At 39.4% G+C, this 16,127-nt stretch overlaps 1 protein-coding gene across 1 annotated transcript in view; it reads right to left on the bottom strand.

The window, feature by feature from the left end:
* ACSM1 (acyl-CoA synthetase medium chain family member 1) overlaps positions 1 to 11,012 on the bottom strand; it is a 42,404-nt gene extending 31,392 nt beyond the window's left edge. The window contains exons 1-2 of the mRNA XM_058569882.1: positions 10,777 to 11,012; positions 407 to 617 (exon numbers count right to left, since the gene is read on the bottom strand). Coding sequence (XP_058425865.1) covers positions 407 to 617; positions 10,777 to 10,968 — 403 coding nt within the window. The 5' untranslated portion in view covers positions 10,969 to 11,012. The remainder of the gene's footprint in view (positions 1 to 406; positions 618 to 10,776) is intronic.
* Between the last annotated feature and the right edge of the window lie 5,115 nt (positions 11,013 to 16,127).

Raw genomic sequence — 16,127 nt, 5'->3', positions numbered from 1 at the left:
TTTATGGGTATTTTTCTGGTATTTATGGATATCACAATGTCTGCAACTAATTCTTAAATGATTCAGTGGAGAAGGGGGGCTTAAATATGCCAAAATGTTAACAATTAATGGATATTTTAAAAAGTAGTAATGTCTGAGACTGTGCAAGAGAAAGTGTGTGTATGTGTCTGTGTGTGTGTGTGTGTGTGTGTGTGAATGGGAGAGAATTACGATATTGTGTTTGAGAGTGGATGAGTGTGAGGGAGAGAATGAGTGACAAAGAATAAAAGAATACATGAGGGAGTCTGAGAAAGAGAAAGACAGTGAAGAAGAAAGAACGTAGGGGAAGAGACAGCACCTAATATTCCAGGACCAATTGACTCTAGGCCAGCCCTAAGTTCTACTGGGGTCTCTCCGAGCCACTGACCTGTTCGGATGCAGCCCACAGTCACCAGCCACCACTCAGGCACTCGAGGCAGAATCAAGGCTAGATGGTCTCCCTGCTGCAGGCCACAAGTCTGTGTGAAGACGTTGGCTGCACGGCGGGTTAAGTCTGTCATCTCTCTGAAACTCCACTTCACTTCATCTCCTTGGTTATTCACCCACCACAGGGCTGGGTTTGGACCTCTCTTGCCCTCCTGGTCAAGATCATACACCATGTATTACTTCCTGCTTCAAAGGAAAAGGGCACTTATTTGGCCAACCCACTGCCATAGTCATATTCCAGTGTGAGCACAGCTCAAGCACTAAGACCCCATTTTAAAGCAATTAAAGAGCCAAGAGAAGTTAGCAGTGGGTGTGATGCAGCCGAGTTCTTCTGGCCTACCATAGCCACCTCCTCTCAAGTCACATAAAACCATGAATAGCCTTCATGTCTTCTATTGAAGACTTAAAGCTCCATTCCCCCATGTGTCTGTCTTAGTTCCATATAGACAGTGGGTTCCCTTCTATGCCTCAGTTTTCTCATCTATGAAATAGCAACAATAATACTACCTAGAAGGTAGTGAAGTTCAAATGAGTTATTTAAATGAATAAAGTGTATATAACAGTGCCTGGCCCAAGTAGGTGCTCAATAAAAATTACTATTGTTATTATTGCTATACAATAAAATAAAAGAGGCTAATTTAGTTCCGGAATATTTGGGGGAATATTTTTAAATAAATTACTTCTAGAGGTGAAGTCAGCAAGAAGGCAGACTAGCAAGCTCCAGGCCCTTGTTCCTTCAGAGAAACATCAAATAAACAACAGACCAAAATGGTTTTGTGGGAGCTCTTGAAATAGTCAAGGATCTGCAGCAACCAACAAATGCCCAAAAAATAAGAGCCATACTCAAAATGGTACGACATTTTGTGATGTTTTTGCCTACTCTTGCACCACCCCTTCTCTGATGTGGTGCAGCACAATCAGGAGGAAGCCACCCAATTCCCAGCCCGTCCTTGGGACAGAAGGAAAAGAGTGGAACTTGTTTGCAACAGTCCAGCTTGTCTGGGGGCTGCCTGAGGGACTGCTTTCTGTCTCGTCTGACTTGGTGCTCAGATGGGAAGGGTGGCATAGTTTGAATATCAGGTTGAAGGTCTCTGGAAGCAGTGGCAGATGCCAGGGTATGCGAAGACTGCAGATTTGTAGCCACTTAGGGGCAAGAAACTGCAGGCAGAAGAATACAATAGAACATCTAAGGCCCCAAGAAGAAGCAAGGATGAGACTTTTATGGAAATTAAGGTATATAAGATTAGCCATGTGCATGGGAAAATTGGAAAAAAGAACATGCACAGGCCCAGGAAAGAAACATGCCAGAAAAGACCTGAGAAGGCCTTAAGTTTTCACACTGAGAAAATTACTGAAGGTCTTCCCCTGCATGGAGCCAATCTGCAAAGACTGAGAGAGGTGGCTGCTTTTTTCAAATGTCCAATTTTCAACAAAAGATCACAAGGCCTACAAAGAAACAAGAAAATATGGCCCATTCAAAGGAACAAAATAAATCTCCAGAAACTGACCTAAAGAAACACAGGCTTCAGTTACTAGACAAAGACTGTTAGACAACCATCTTATGTATGCTGAAAGACCTAAAGGAAAACACCAACAAAGAACTAAAGCAAATCAGAAAAATGATATATGAACAAAATGAGATGATGAACAAAGAGATGGAAATTACAAAAAAGAACCAAACAGAAATTCTGGATCTGAAAAATACAATAACTGAATCAAAAACCTTACTAGAGCAGTACCAGAGCAGACTCAAATAGGCGAAAGAAAGGATTAGTAAACTTGAAGACAGTTCATTTGAAATTATTAAGTTTGAGGAGATAAAAGAAAAAAACATGAAGAAAAGTGAATAGAGCCTAAGGGATGTATGGAACAGTACTAAGTAGACAAATATACATATTATGGGAGTCCTAGAAGAAGAAAAGAGAGAAAAAAAGGAACAGAGCGTATTTGAAGAAATAATGGCTGAAAACTCCCCAAATTTGAGTAAAGACATGGATATACACATACAAGAGGCTCAATGAACTCTAAGTAGGAAGACTCAAAGAGATCCACACAGAGACACATTATAGTCAAATGACAAAAGCCAAAGTCAAAGAGAGACTCTTGACAGCAGAAATAGAAAAGTGACTCATCATGTATAAGAAACACTTAATAAGATTAACAGTGGACTGCAGGACAGAAGGCAGTGGGATGATATATTTAAAGTGCTGAGGTGGAAAAAATCTGTTAACCAAGAATTCTATATCCAGCAAAATTATCCTTTGAAAATGAGGGAGAAATTAGGACATTCCCAGATAACCAAGTTGAAGGAGTTCATTTCCACTCAACTTTCTCTGTAAGAAATGCTAAAAGGAGTCCTCAAGTTGAAATGAAAGGACAGTACAGAGTAACTCAAAAGTGAAAATAGGAAGTTCTTTAATAAAAGCAAATACATGGACAAATATAAAAACCAGTATTATTGTAATTTTTATGCATAACTCTGCTTTTTATACTTTCACAAAATTTAAAAGACAAAACCATAAAAAATAATTATAAATCTATGTTAATGGGTACACAATATATAAAGATGTAACATGTGACATAAATAACATGAAGTGGAGAGGTGAGATGGAACTGGAAAGGAATAGATTTTTGTATGTGGATGAAGTTAAGTTGTTATTAGTTTAAATTAGATTGTTACAATTTTAGGATATTATATGTAATATACACAATAAACAGAATATACAAAAGGAAATGAGAAAAGCATCAAAACATATTACTACAAAAAATCAACCAAGCACAAAGGAAGGCAGTAAAAGAGGGAATAAGGGACAAAAAAAAGCTATGACATCAGGAAAATAATTAACTATATGGCAACAGTAAGTTCTTCCCTACCAGTAACTACTTTAAATGTAAGTGGACTAAATTTCCCAATTAAAAGACAAATATTGGCAGAATTGATTAAAAAACAGGATCAAATTGTATACTGCCTACAAAATGATAGACTATGATAAAACCAATAAAAAAACTCTCAAATTTTCTTCCAGTAAAAATGCTCACAATATAATATCAATTTTAAAAAGCAAAACAATATTTACATTATAATCCAAATTTATATTAGTAATATTCATTCATTCATTCAATATTTCCAAGTTCTCATTATTTCTAAGGCCAAATGTTTTTAGAGACCATTATATTCTTAGACCTGAAGGATACAATGGTGAACAAGACACACATATACACACATGGTTTTAAATATTTATGGCCAATTTTTGTTTTCTTGTTTAAATCAACTTTCTATTTTCCCCATGTTTTCTGTAATGAGCATGCCTTTTTTAAAGATTTCCTTTTTTTTATTCCCAAAACATATTTAGAATAAAAATTCAGGCAGTGCAAAAGCTTATGGACAGAAAAGTTTCTTATAGACAGAAACATTTCTTCAAATTTCTCATCACATTTTCACTCCCTAAATATTAATACTGATAATTGTTTGGTGTATAATCTTCCAGGAGTTTTTTTCCACATATGTACAAACATGATCCTACTACCTTTGACTCAGATGATTGGAACAAAAGAATGTATCTCATTTGAGATAAGATTAATAAATATGTATATACATATATATGTATTCATATCTATGAAAAAAATCAGTGCTATGAAAAAATTCTTGCCCAACAGATTAAAGAATATTAGCAAGTGTAAATGACTGGTGTGCACTGCTTATATAAGGGGAGCAGAGCATGGAATGTTCCTGTAGGAGTTTAAAAAATGATGGAAGAGCCGGCGTATCAAGGTAGAAAACAAGTGTTGTTGCTCAGAATTCAGACAGTATTTTAGCCCTTAACTTTCACAGCTCGAAGAAGATATTGCTTAAGCAGTTATGGATTTTTGTGCTGAGGATTAATCTGATAACATGATATTAAGAGAAGGGTGGAATAAAAAATACAACCCTTAAAGTGGATTTGAACTTTAAAGTTTTATGCAGTGAGGTTTGAAGCCAAGGGAAATTGAGAAATCATTTTAAAAGATGAAATGCTGGGTAAGCAACTCAGCAATAAAAAGAAATGACCAACTAATACACAAAGCAACACGGATGAATCTCAAAAACATTATGCTGAGTCGCTGAGTAAAAGAAACCAGACACAAAAGGGGGTCTCGTGTATTATTTCACTTCTGTGAAACCTAGGAGAGAGAAATATGATTTCTAGTGACAGCAGAGTGGTTGCCTAGGGCTCAGGGTGGGGATGGGTGAGGATTGACCAGGAAAGGACAAAAGGAAACTTTTGAGGTCATAAAAATGTTCTAAAACTCATTAAACTTTACACTTAAAATGTGCGCATTTAATTTTATGTAAGTTATACATCAATATAGTTGATTTAAATAAACAGAAACCTACATGGCTACCCCCTGCTAATCTCTAACTAAAATATGCTTTCAAAAAGAAAAATTGGAAAGGCTTATCAATTACTTAGGTGATTTATGAGTGAGAAGATTCTTTCCGAATATTGAAACACACAAGAGTTTATTGTCTATAGAAAGGGTTTGCCTCAGTATTAATTAAAATGAAATATAAGTTGAAATTTAATGATTTCTTTTTTTTGAAATTTAATGATTTCTGTAAATTAATGATAGAATATGATAGACTAAAAAAATCTAAATCCTAATTGACGTAGATAAAACACTTTCCCCAACGGTGATATAATTCATATTAACTTCCATTGCATTTGGAACGTTTACCAATCTCAAGAAATTTCAGAAATTTAAAATAGAGCATGTTTTCTGACCATAATGGAATTAAGCTAGAAATCATTAACAATAAGACAATGAGAAACCCACCCCAACTATCTGGAAACTAATCAATATACTTCTGTATAATCTATGGGTCAGAGAAGAATCAAAAAGGCAAATGGAAAATATTTTGAACTGAATGATAATAGATTATGACATCAAAATTTGTGTAATGCACCTAAAAGGAGTGGGAAATTTATATTTTTAAATGCATATATTAAAAAAGAAAGAAGACTAAAGAGTAAGGACACAAGCTTCCATCTCAAGAAGCTAAAAAACAGACCAGCAAATCAAATCAAAGGAAAGTAGAAGAAAAGAAATAATAAAGATAAGAGCCTGCATCAATGAAATGGAAAACAAATACACAATAGAGAATAGAGGTAAAGCCAAAGCTGGTTTTGAAAAGATTAATAAAATTGATAAACTCTTAGACTTATCAGGAGAAAAACAGGGAATAAACATATTAACAGTATCAGGAATGAAAAAGCATACATTATACAATTCTTGCAGGCATTAAAACAGCAACAAGAGGGGCCGGCCCGGTGGTGCAGCGGTTAAGTGCGTGTGCTCCACTGCAGCGGCCCAGGGTTCGCAGGTTCGGATCCCGGGCGCGCACCGACACACCGCTTGCTAAGCCATGCTGTGGCGGCGTCCCATATAAAGTGGAGAAAGACGGGCACGGATGTTAGCCCAGGGTCAGTCTTTCTCAAGAAAAAAGGGGAGGACTGGCATCGGATGTTAGCTCAGGGCTAGTCCTCCTTGCAAAAAAAAAAAAAAAAAAAAGCAATAAGAGAAAATTATAAATAACTTTATGCCAATAAATCTGACAATTTGGATGAAATGGACAAATTGCTCAAGAAAAAAATACAACTTGCCAAAGCTGATATAATCAAAATCTTGATAACCTTGTATTTATTAAAGAAATTAAGTCCATTACTAAACGCTTTCCTACAAGGAAAACCCCAGACTTTATGTCTAAAATTTTTGGTATGCATACAAGTGTGTTAAGAATTTGACTTGAAAAACCGATGCTTTTTGTTTTTTTTAAGAAAACAGTGATAGTTGTATGTCAACTATATCGCAATAAAACAACAACAAAATAAAATAGTAATAAACGTTTAAATTCTTTATGAAAGCACTTAGAAGAGCACCTGGCACACTGTAAATGTTCAATAAATATGTATTGAAGGAATAAATAAAAAACAACTCTGGGATATAAATAAGGAACTTCAGGGTTAAATTAAACCTAAAGATGGGATCAGGCTTTTCTTTCTTTGGATAAAGGAAATGATTTGTTTTTCTAAATCGGGCAGTGATCAAATTTTCTGGATGTAGATTATGACCAAACTATTCTTTTTAAATATGACTACATATAAGATTGATTGTAATTTAACTTACAAAGAAAGTAGTTTAAATGTAATTTAAAATGATAAATGGCATGCTATTCCTTTGTAGATTGCCATTGATAAAAAATGAATGGGGCCGGCCTGGTGGCCTAGCAGTTAACCGCACGCACTTCACCGCCGTGGCCCAGGGTTTGGATCCTGGGTGCGTACCAACGCGCTGCTTGTCAAGCCATGCTGTGGCGGCGTCCCATGTAAATTGGAGGAAGATGGGCACGGATGTTAGCCCAGGGCCAGTCTTCCTCAGCAAAAAGAGGAGGATTGGTGACAGATGTTAGCTCAGGGCTAATTTTCCTCACAAAAGAAAAAAAAAAGGGATGAACTCCTTACAGGCTCATCGAATGACCAATATGTAGCATGATATGTCAAACTGGGAGACACAGTCATGGAGAATCAATTCACATGGGTGAACCAGTAATTGATTGATACCCAGACTGTAAAAGAATTTACCATGGAAGATTACTCTAAAGGTCTGGAAGGTAAAACTTTTTGCATTATGTTTAATTGGGAAATAATATGTATTATTCCATTAATATTTAGATAAGTTGGGATAATCTTGTTTTTATTCCAGAGATTGCAAACCCAGAGCCTACAGGAACCAGGCAAGTAACATAAATGAGAGAAGCCTGCCAGGTTCCTCCAGGGCAAACTGGAGAGCCACACACCTCCCAAGGGGGCAGCAACCATTTAGCTCTACCAACTGCTGCCATACGGGAATGAATGTTTAGTTATTTTGAGATGTGATTTCTACATAAGAAGCCCCAAAGCCCAATCCTGGTTCCTGAACTCCGTTGCCTTCTCTGCATGAGGCCCGCCTGTGCCAAAGCTTCCCATATTCCCCTATGAATGTTTACAATACACCCGTGAGAAAGTAAACAGCCCTTTGCTGAAATAAACCAAGTCACAGCCAGGCACCAATGTTGTTTATCTTGTGCTGGTTGTGTTGCTGTCCAGGGTGCTGCACACATTTACATTCATTCAACAAATTGTGTATGTGCCAGGCGTGTTCTACACACTGGGGATACAACAGTGAACAAAACAGGAAGAAATTCCATGACCTCATGGAACTTACATTCTAGTGCCAATAACACTACGTGTGTAAGAATTACAAAAGATTTAGACTCTCTGTGAATACCATGGAGGAGTCCTTTATGGGATGCTGGGACAAAAGTCTAATAGTTTCAGAGGAACATGAGGACCCTTTTAAATTGTATAGGTCCTAGGACTGTTACTAATTATTTATGTAAAATTATGGAATTAAATTCAGGAGCCACAAAACACATCCACTGGCTCAAAGAATCCCAGGCAGACCTGACTATTGGATATTAAGGAATTTGGAATGTTTGGCAGCATATAAATTAATTTCCTTCAGCAAACGTTATGGGACAAAGAGCCAGACATTATGTATCAATGATATTCAGCTGGGTTTTTTTTTAAATCTTTGTGGTTAATATATTTTTGACTATATTTCTTGAGCAATGTTTAATGTTAAATTGCATCAGAGATTGGTAGGAAGAATTTGCTCATGTCATGATTTTTTGGCAAAACAAACAGAAGTTAACAGATGCTGTACTCAGCTCTCCTAAGACATAAAGCGGGGAATCACATCATCTAAAGAGGAAAAATGAAGAGTTGTGTGTTTTGTTTACTTTTCTATTTCTATTATCTAGAATAATGCTTGGCATATGTGAAGTGCTCACCAAGTCTTAGCTGAATGAATGCAGTATTAAGGAGACAGAATGAATGAATTTGGACATGAATCTGACCTCTCCTGTACAGACTTGGGAGGTTGCTCCAGGAATCAATTGAAGTTGAGTGTAATATCCTAGGAGCCTAGAGTAACATAGGGTTTAATTTCTGAGGACAGTCAGGGGTTATAAGCTGGTGGCCTGAACAAGCAACTGTATTCCACCCATGGACCTATGTTGTCTAGCTTATAAGGCATTTTCTTTTGTTTTATAATGAATTCTTTGTCAACACTAAAAAAATAATTAGAAGAGTTCACATAAAATTGTTGGATTTCTAACTTACATTTTATAGGTAAAATGTGTTGAAAAGTGAGTCAAAATAAATTCTGTCAATCTGTTATGTTTTGGGCTGTGTTGTTGGTTAACCATGGATCAGCTTCTGGGTGATGCTTGTTAAGCTGTAACGGGAGGTCCAGGAAGCCAGAGTGGACTGCGGTGGCATGCCCTCTGGAGGGTCTTTCGTAGCAGCAGCAATAAAGCCTATAGTGCTTATAATGCAAGTTTCAAAATTAATTTAGTCCACAAATGTTTATCAAGGGACTGCTAGGTGTCAGGCACCATGGGTCACTAGAAAGACACTGACCATGATCAAGGAAATTGGAAAAGTAGAAACAGAAAGATCAGCAGTGTTGTGAGAATGAAAATTAATGTGATGGGGATCCTGGGGGTGGGAGAAATTTGGATATATGGAGGAACTGACCATGACTGATAACGAGGTATAAAGCCCAACAAAGACTGGTGTTCTCTGGGGGAATTTAGTTGGTAGTTATCTCCACGGGTTGATGTCTGAACTAACTGATAAGGACTTTATGAAGAGAAATGAGGGAAAAGTGATGCCATCACTTCCTCCTCTCTACCTCCTCCCTCTCCAGCCCATCTCGTGATTCAAAAGGTCTTAACCAGATTTCTGGTGTGGGCAGCGATGAAAGTCAGTTTATAGTCTGAAGGCAGAGATGTTTTGGCATCATCAGTTGTGAAACTAGCTTAAATACAGTCATTAAATACTATTCTGAGTTCTGAGAAATGCATCATTTGGCGATTTCATCATTGTATGAACATCACAGAGTGTACTTAAACAAACCTAGATGATATAGCCTACTATACACATAGGCTATATGGTACTAGTCTTATGGGACCACTGTTGTATATGTGGTCTGACGTTGACCAAAATATCCTTATGTGGTGCATAACTGTAATAGATTATAGACTCAGACAGCCTGGACCCAAATTCTGTTCCTTCACTTGTTAGGTATGTGATTTCCATAGGTTATTTAAACCCTTGGAACCTCAGTTTCCTCATCTGGAAACTGGGGATAATAAAAGTGCACATCTAATCGGAGTATTAAATGTAAAGTGTTGACACAGCACATAAAAAAAGTTCTCCATAACTGAGGGCTCTATTTTCCTTGGGGTTATTATGGAAATTCAGAGGAAGGAAAAAGAAGGAGGTGGGGAGGAAGCCCCCATGAAAGGCATATAAACTTTGAATACTAACATATGAATACATGTTCATAGGAAACTTAAAAATTATATCAACTCTCTGACTCCATCTCAGGTGAATTCTCTCTTCTGTACAAAGACAATGTTGAGCGAGTTTTCACACTGTGCACATCACCAGCTAGAACTTAGTAGCTAGAACACCACCCATCATCTACCCCAACTCCTAGTGTCACCAACACTGCTCTCTTGGTCTGTCTCCGGGGAAAAAACAAACTAAGAACTTCGGTTTTTCTGCAGAGATATGTAACCTCTAGAGGCCACAGGGACTGGTTTCTCTGGAAATACCCTAAAGCCATGTTCCCGTAGGTAGTTGATAGGGAGGACGTCAGTTGGACTTGACTGGTTTCTCCAGAAATACCCTAAAGTCATGTTCCCATAGGTAGTTGATAGGGAGGATGTCAGTTGGACTTGCCGTCCTCGCAGGAAGATGGATGACATGACTAACCTACAAGTGTCAGATGCTTATGTGCACAATGAGGTAGTCTGCCCCCTCTGAGTGTAGCCTGAAGTTAAGCCCAAGTTTGAGGAGATGAATTCCAGTGAGACTCACAGTCCCATTCATTGAAGACTAAGAGACTTAGACTAACATCAATTTGTGGATTTTGTGATTAGAACTTTGTAGTTGTTCACAATTATGGAGCACTGACTGTGTACCTGATGTATTGTTTCTTAAATGAGATTATCCCCATTTCACAGATGAAACCACTGAGGCTCAGAGAAGTGAGGAAATGGCTAGGCTGAGAATTGCATCCCAAAACTTAAGTTTTTTCCATGACACTGATAAGCTGAGGCAGAAGCTGTTCTTGATTCTGCGCCCCTCAGCCTACTAGGAGCAGGATAAGGGCAGTGAGGTCACTCCTGTTCTCACCCCCCCATCACAGATGCCTCCTCACCTTCTCCATTTGAGTCCAGTAATCCAGTATATCACTTGCAAAGTTAAATTCCTCAGTTGTATCGTGGTCATTCCATCTCGGGGCTTCAGCTCCTGATAAAGGCTGGCAGCGCAGGTACCGAGGGGCAGGGAGGAAGCCATGGCAGGATTTGTGGATGCCCCACAGGACCCGGAACCTCATCAGCCACTGCATGGTGGGGCAGTCCTCAGGAAGCAGGCACAGAGTTCTCCAGTCACCACCTGCCTTGGGAAGAGATGGTTAATAGATTGGTCACGGAATAGGAATTTCCTCCACAAAATGGAGGGACGTTCCTGGTTAATTGCTAGAGTTATAGCTTTGTTTCAGCTCACTGGAATGTGCAAGGCACAACTTATTGATTTAGGTGGGGATGTCTCTTCCCAGCTGAGGAAGAACAAGGCAGAAAACGACAGGGAGAAGCTGTAGATACTAGATGAGTTTGGTACTCATTCCTGAGAGTCTTCTCCTTCTCTTTAACTCCTGGGATTTAAGCTCAGGATGGCAGCCACGTGGACATCCATTTGTGGTAGAAACTCACCATTTTGAAGGTCTTATATCCTGTGTTATCCTTGCTCTGGAGACCTATCTTCCCGCTGAGCCCAAATGTATGGTTCTCATGGAAGCTGTCATGTTTTTAGATGATTTCAACTCCTGTCTAAAGTTGATTGGTCCAGGGTTGAGCAGCAATTCCCCAGGGTTGAGCAGTAATTCCCCATGATTTTTAAATCCAAACTGGGCTAATCATAATCCCTCTCCAAAATTTTTGTGTATGTGCTTGTTACCAAAGAGGCTATCAGGCAGTCTCTCTCTGGCGGAAGCCATAAAATGCACATTTTGGGAACTGACTGTGGTTATGATTTCCGTCATGTGGAGGTATCCGCTCTACAGGAGAGAAGAAAACTGATGTGCAGAGACGTGGGGATGAGGGGCAGAGAGTATCTCAGAGGAGCTCAAGTCACTGATTCACATTGTTCCGGAGGCCCGTCTACACCTCTACTCCTCTCTTGTTAGTATCCTGTCCTGGATTCTATGAGCCAACCAATTTTCCTGCCTGAGATTAGGTTTCTGTCACTTGAGACTATAAGGATGTTGACAAATATACATCACCATACTCAGGACAGACCAGGTTAATATCACAGCACCTTCTCTACTGGACTGGGATCTGGCTTCAGGGTCTTCCCCAGGACAGCTTCCAGGCAGGTATTACCAATCCATTAGAGTTGACACATGAAATGAAACTTCTGTGCTGCTCTAGATCCCAACAAATGCCCCTAACATGGGAACAGGACCCTCATTTATTAGGGCCTTCTGGAAGTTTGATTGTGCAAATTGGCTTAAGCAAGAACTATCTTTCCGAGAACGTTGCCTGAAGAAAGTCACTTTGCAAACAGCTTTGAGATTCAAGCACTTTATCGCCGCAAACAATTAAACCCCCTCCTTCTCAGTTTCAGCAATAAGATAATCCTGTTTGACAACAGACCCATAGAATGGGTCAACAAAACTTGACTCAGTTTATTTTTAGGTAGTAAAGACCCATAATAACCTACCTCCAATTAATTTGGATGTTGTCCCCTAGAACCCTGCTATGTATTTCTAGTAGAGGAGGCAATGCTCAATATACAATTGGGTTACTGTCTGCAGAAAAGAGGATAGATCTATGGAAAGTTCATCCCTTAGAGTTTGCTTCTCAGCATGGATCCTTGGGCCACATGAACTGAAGTATGCCCTCTTTTCTTTCAGTGCCTGTCAATCAATCAACAGTACCTACCATCTTTGGTTTTGTCAGCACTTTGGGGCAAGAAGACCCTAAGATATCAGCTGGCCCAGACCTGGCCCTTGGACATATTCCTTTTGACCCTCAGTCTTTGGAAATAAAATTTGAACTGCCAACATTTAAAATTTGGGAGATTTCTTTTAAAAGTCTTGAATGAAGGTTTCTCTTGAGGAGTGACGTCAGCATCATGGCGGAGTGAGCTTTCCCGTGAATTCTTCCCCCACAAAATACAACAAAAGTAACAGCCACAGACCAACAACGGAATCCCAGACAGTCAAAAGCTGGAGCGGAGGGATCCACACTGCCGCACATCTGAGAGCGGAACGTGCTGGGCCCCCGGAGGAAGTGGGGAGAGGTAAGGAGAACTCCGCTCCCTCCCCATCAGATCAGCGATCCGGTCCGCGTGGCTCCCAGAGAGGGGGGAGGGGCGGCCCTCGGCGGGAAACTGTAGCTCTTCGGGCGCTCTCAGCCAGTGGGAAACTCCCGCACAGAGGGCTCAGAGGAGCCACAGGGCTACCATCAACATCTGAGCAACCCAGAGAGCGGATAAAGAGGGGCAAACGAGAAGCCTCCCACGTCAGGGACCCAGAGGGCAAAAGAGAGAGCTCCCCCCTCCCCGCAACCCGGAGTCTGCAGATCGACCAGATCTAGCGGTCCGAGGCAGACCTGAATAAACTGGACTGGACCCGTGGATCGCAGTGGGGAAAAGAAACAAAACAAAACAAAACAAAACTGCGGATCGCAGCAGAAAAACTGGGGCAGAGCGCAGGGGGCTTAGACTACACAGCCCTTTACCACCACACAGTGGCGGCAGGTGGAAATTGCAACCAGAGACTTCCAGGATGAGGAAAATCAAAACCAACACAGGAACCACAATGCAAAAATATATGAAATCACCAGACCAGAAACAAAATGACAAGCACCCAGAAATCAACCCCGAAGACACAGAAATCCATAAACTAAATGACAGAGATTTCAAAATAGCTATCATAAAAACACTCAACGAAATACGAGACAACACAGACAAACAATTAAATGAGATTAGGAGTTTCTTCACAAAAGAGATTGAAATCATAAAGAAAAACCTATCAGGGCTGATGGAGATGAAGAACACAATGGAGGAGATAAAGGAGAATCTGGAATCTTTAAAGAACAGAGCTGACAATATGGAGGAAAGAATTAGTACTTTAGAGGATAGGAATACAGATATACTCCAGATGGAAGAAGAGAGAGAACTAAGACTAAAAAGAAATGAAGAAAGACTCCGAGAAATATCGGACTCTATTAGAAAATGTAACATAAGAATTATAGGTATTCCTGAGGGAGAGGAGAGGGAAAGAGGAACAGAGAGCCTATTCAAGGAAATAATAGCTGAAAATTTCCCAAATCTGGGGAAGGAGCAGGAAATACCAGTAAGCGAAGCCAACAGGACTCCTATATATATTAACAGACAAAGGCCTTCACCACGACACCTAGTGGTAAGGCTAGCCAGGGTCAACGACAAAGAAACAATATTAAGGGCAGCTAGACAAAAACAAAAAATAACGTACAAAGGAACTCCCATCAGGCTCTCAGCGGATTTCTCAACAGAAACTTTTCAGGCTAGAAGAGACTGGAATGATATATTCAAAATACTAAAAGACAAAAACTTTCAGCCAAGAATACTCTATCCAGCAAAAATATCCTTCAAATATGATGGAGAAATAGTCACTCTCCCAGATAAACAAAAGCTAAGGGAGTTCATGGCCACGAGACCGCCACTACAAGAAATACTCAAGAAGGCCCTCAGGCCTGAAAACAAGAAGAGAAAGGGAACACAAAGCTTGGAGTAAGGAGAAAAGTAGGTAGACAAAATCAGAGAAATAGTAGATCTTTACCGGAATAGGTTAGCAACCACTTAAATACTAAACTCAAAGATCAAAGGAAGAAATTCACCAAAAATAAATTTAACCTCATCACTGTAAACACACAGCCACAACACAAGATAGAATAAGGTATAACAAGAGCAACTTAGAAGGGGAAGAGGAAAGTGACTGAATTGACTTAGTATAAGGAAATAGGAGGCTATCAGATAATGGACTATCTCATACAGAAGATTTTTCGCCCAAACCTCAAGGTAACCACTAAACAAATAATCAAATTAAAACCACATATGATAAACAAAGAGAAAACTAGAAGAATCATAAGACAGAACAACCAAACTGAATTGGCAGTCCAAAACAAATGGGACAAGAAACAAAGGAAATGCAAAAGAACCAGAAAATAAGTGACAAAACAGCAACATTCAACCCTCATATTTCAATAATTACCCTAAATGTAAATGGATTGAACTCTCCAATCAAAAGATACAGAGTGGCAGGATGGATTAAAAAGCAAGACCCAACAATATGCTGCCTTCAGGAAACACATCTTAGCACTAAAGACAAGCACAGGCTCAGAGTGAAAGGATGGAAGACAATACTCCAAGCTAATGGCAAACAAAAGAAAGCAGGTGTTGCCATACTCATATCAGACAAAGTAGACTTCAAGATAAAACAGGTTAAGAAAGGTTTCTCTTGAAAACTTAGAAGGTCTAGCAACACGGTGCTTTTATTTCAAGCTAGCACCAACTGGCTGGAGCTAAGAATTTTCTGCTTCACTTAAATGGGATGTTCTCCAATTTGACACTGCCTCCACCACTCCTTATTTTGTCACACCTGTCTGCTTCTCCACTTACTGCACCTGTCTAGCTCCTTTGGACATTTGAGCTTAAAATCCCTGATCCAAGCCAACATCCCAGGAGAGACAGGGATTTCCCAAGGTTGCAAGGCAAGTTTAATAGCAGAGCTGGTTTCTAGAAGCCCACCTGCTCTGCTATTTCTTTCCAATACATACCTCCCTTTACAGGCAGGAGCCAATTTAGAGCAAGAATACCAGCCTCAGTTGCCATTTTTATACATAGGTGTATAAATGACCTCAGGATCTTCCTTAAAATACACAAAGACAGTGCAAACAACCCCTTAATACGTGGCTAAAGACCAAAACAAAAGGAGAGAAATAATGAGGAAATTAATTAATCCGTTATTGTGAGCTGAATTACGTTCCCTCAAAATTCATATATTGAAGTCCTAACACCACAGTACCTCAGAATGTGACTGTATTTGGAGACAGGATCTTTAAAGAGGTAATTAAGGTAAAATGAGACCATTAGATGGATCCTAATCCAATTTAACAGGTGTACTTATAAGAAAAGATTAGGACACACCCAGAGGGAGAATGCCATGTGAACATGAAGACAGCTATCCACCAGCCAAGGAGCGAGGCCTCAGAAGAAACAGCCCTGCCAACACCTTGATCGTGGATTTCTTACCTACAGAACTGTGAGAAAATAAATTTCTGTTGTTTAAGCACCCCAGTCTGTGGTATTTTGTTATGGCAGCCCTAGCATACTAATACACCCCTCTTTTTTAAAAATTTATTATATTGAGGTCATGTTGGTTTAATCAAATAAAAAAGAAATGACTTTGGCATCATCTTGCAAATGTGTTTGCAATTCTAATTTAACCCTCATCACATGAGA

The sequence above is a fragment of the Diceros bicornis genome, chromosome 26 (genome assembly GCF_020826845.1).
Source record: "Diceros bicornis minor isolate mBicDic1 chromosome 26, mDicBic1.mat.cur, whole genome shotgun sequence".
NCBI classification, from domain to species: domain Eukaryota; kingdom Metazoa; phylum Chordata; class Mammalia; order Perissodactyla; family Rhinocerotidae; genus Diceros; species Diceros bicornis.
The sequence above is the reverse complement of the archived record's forward strand: the minus strand, read 5'-3'. Positions and strand labels throughout refer to the sequence as shown.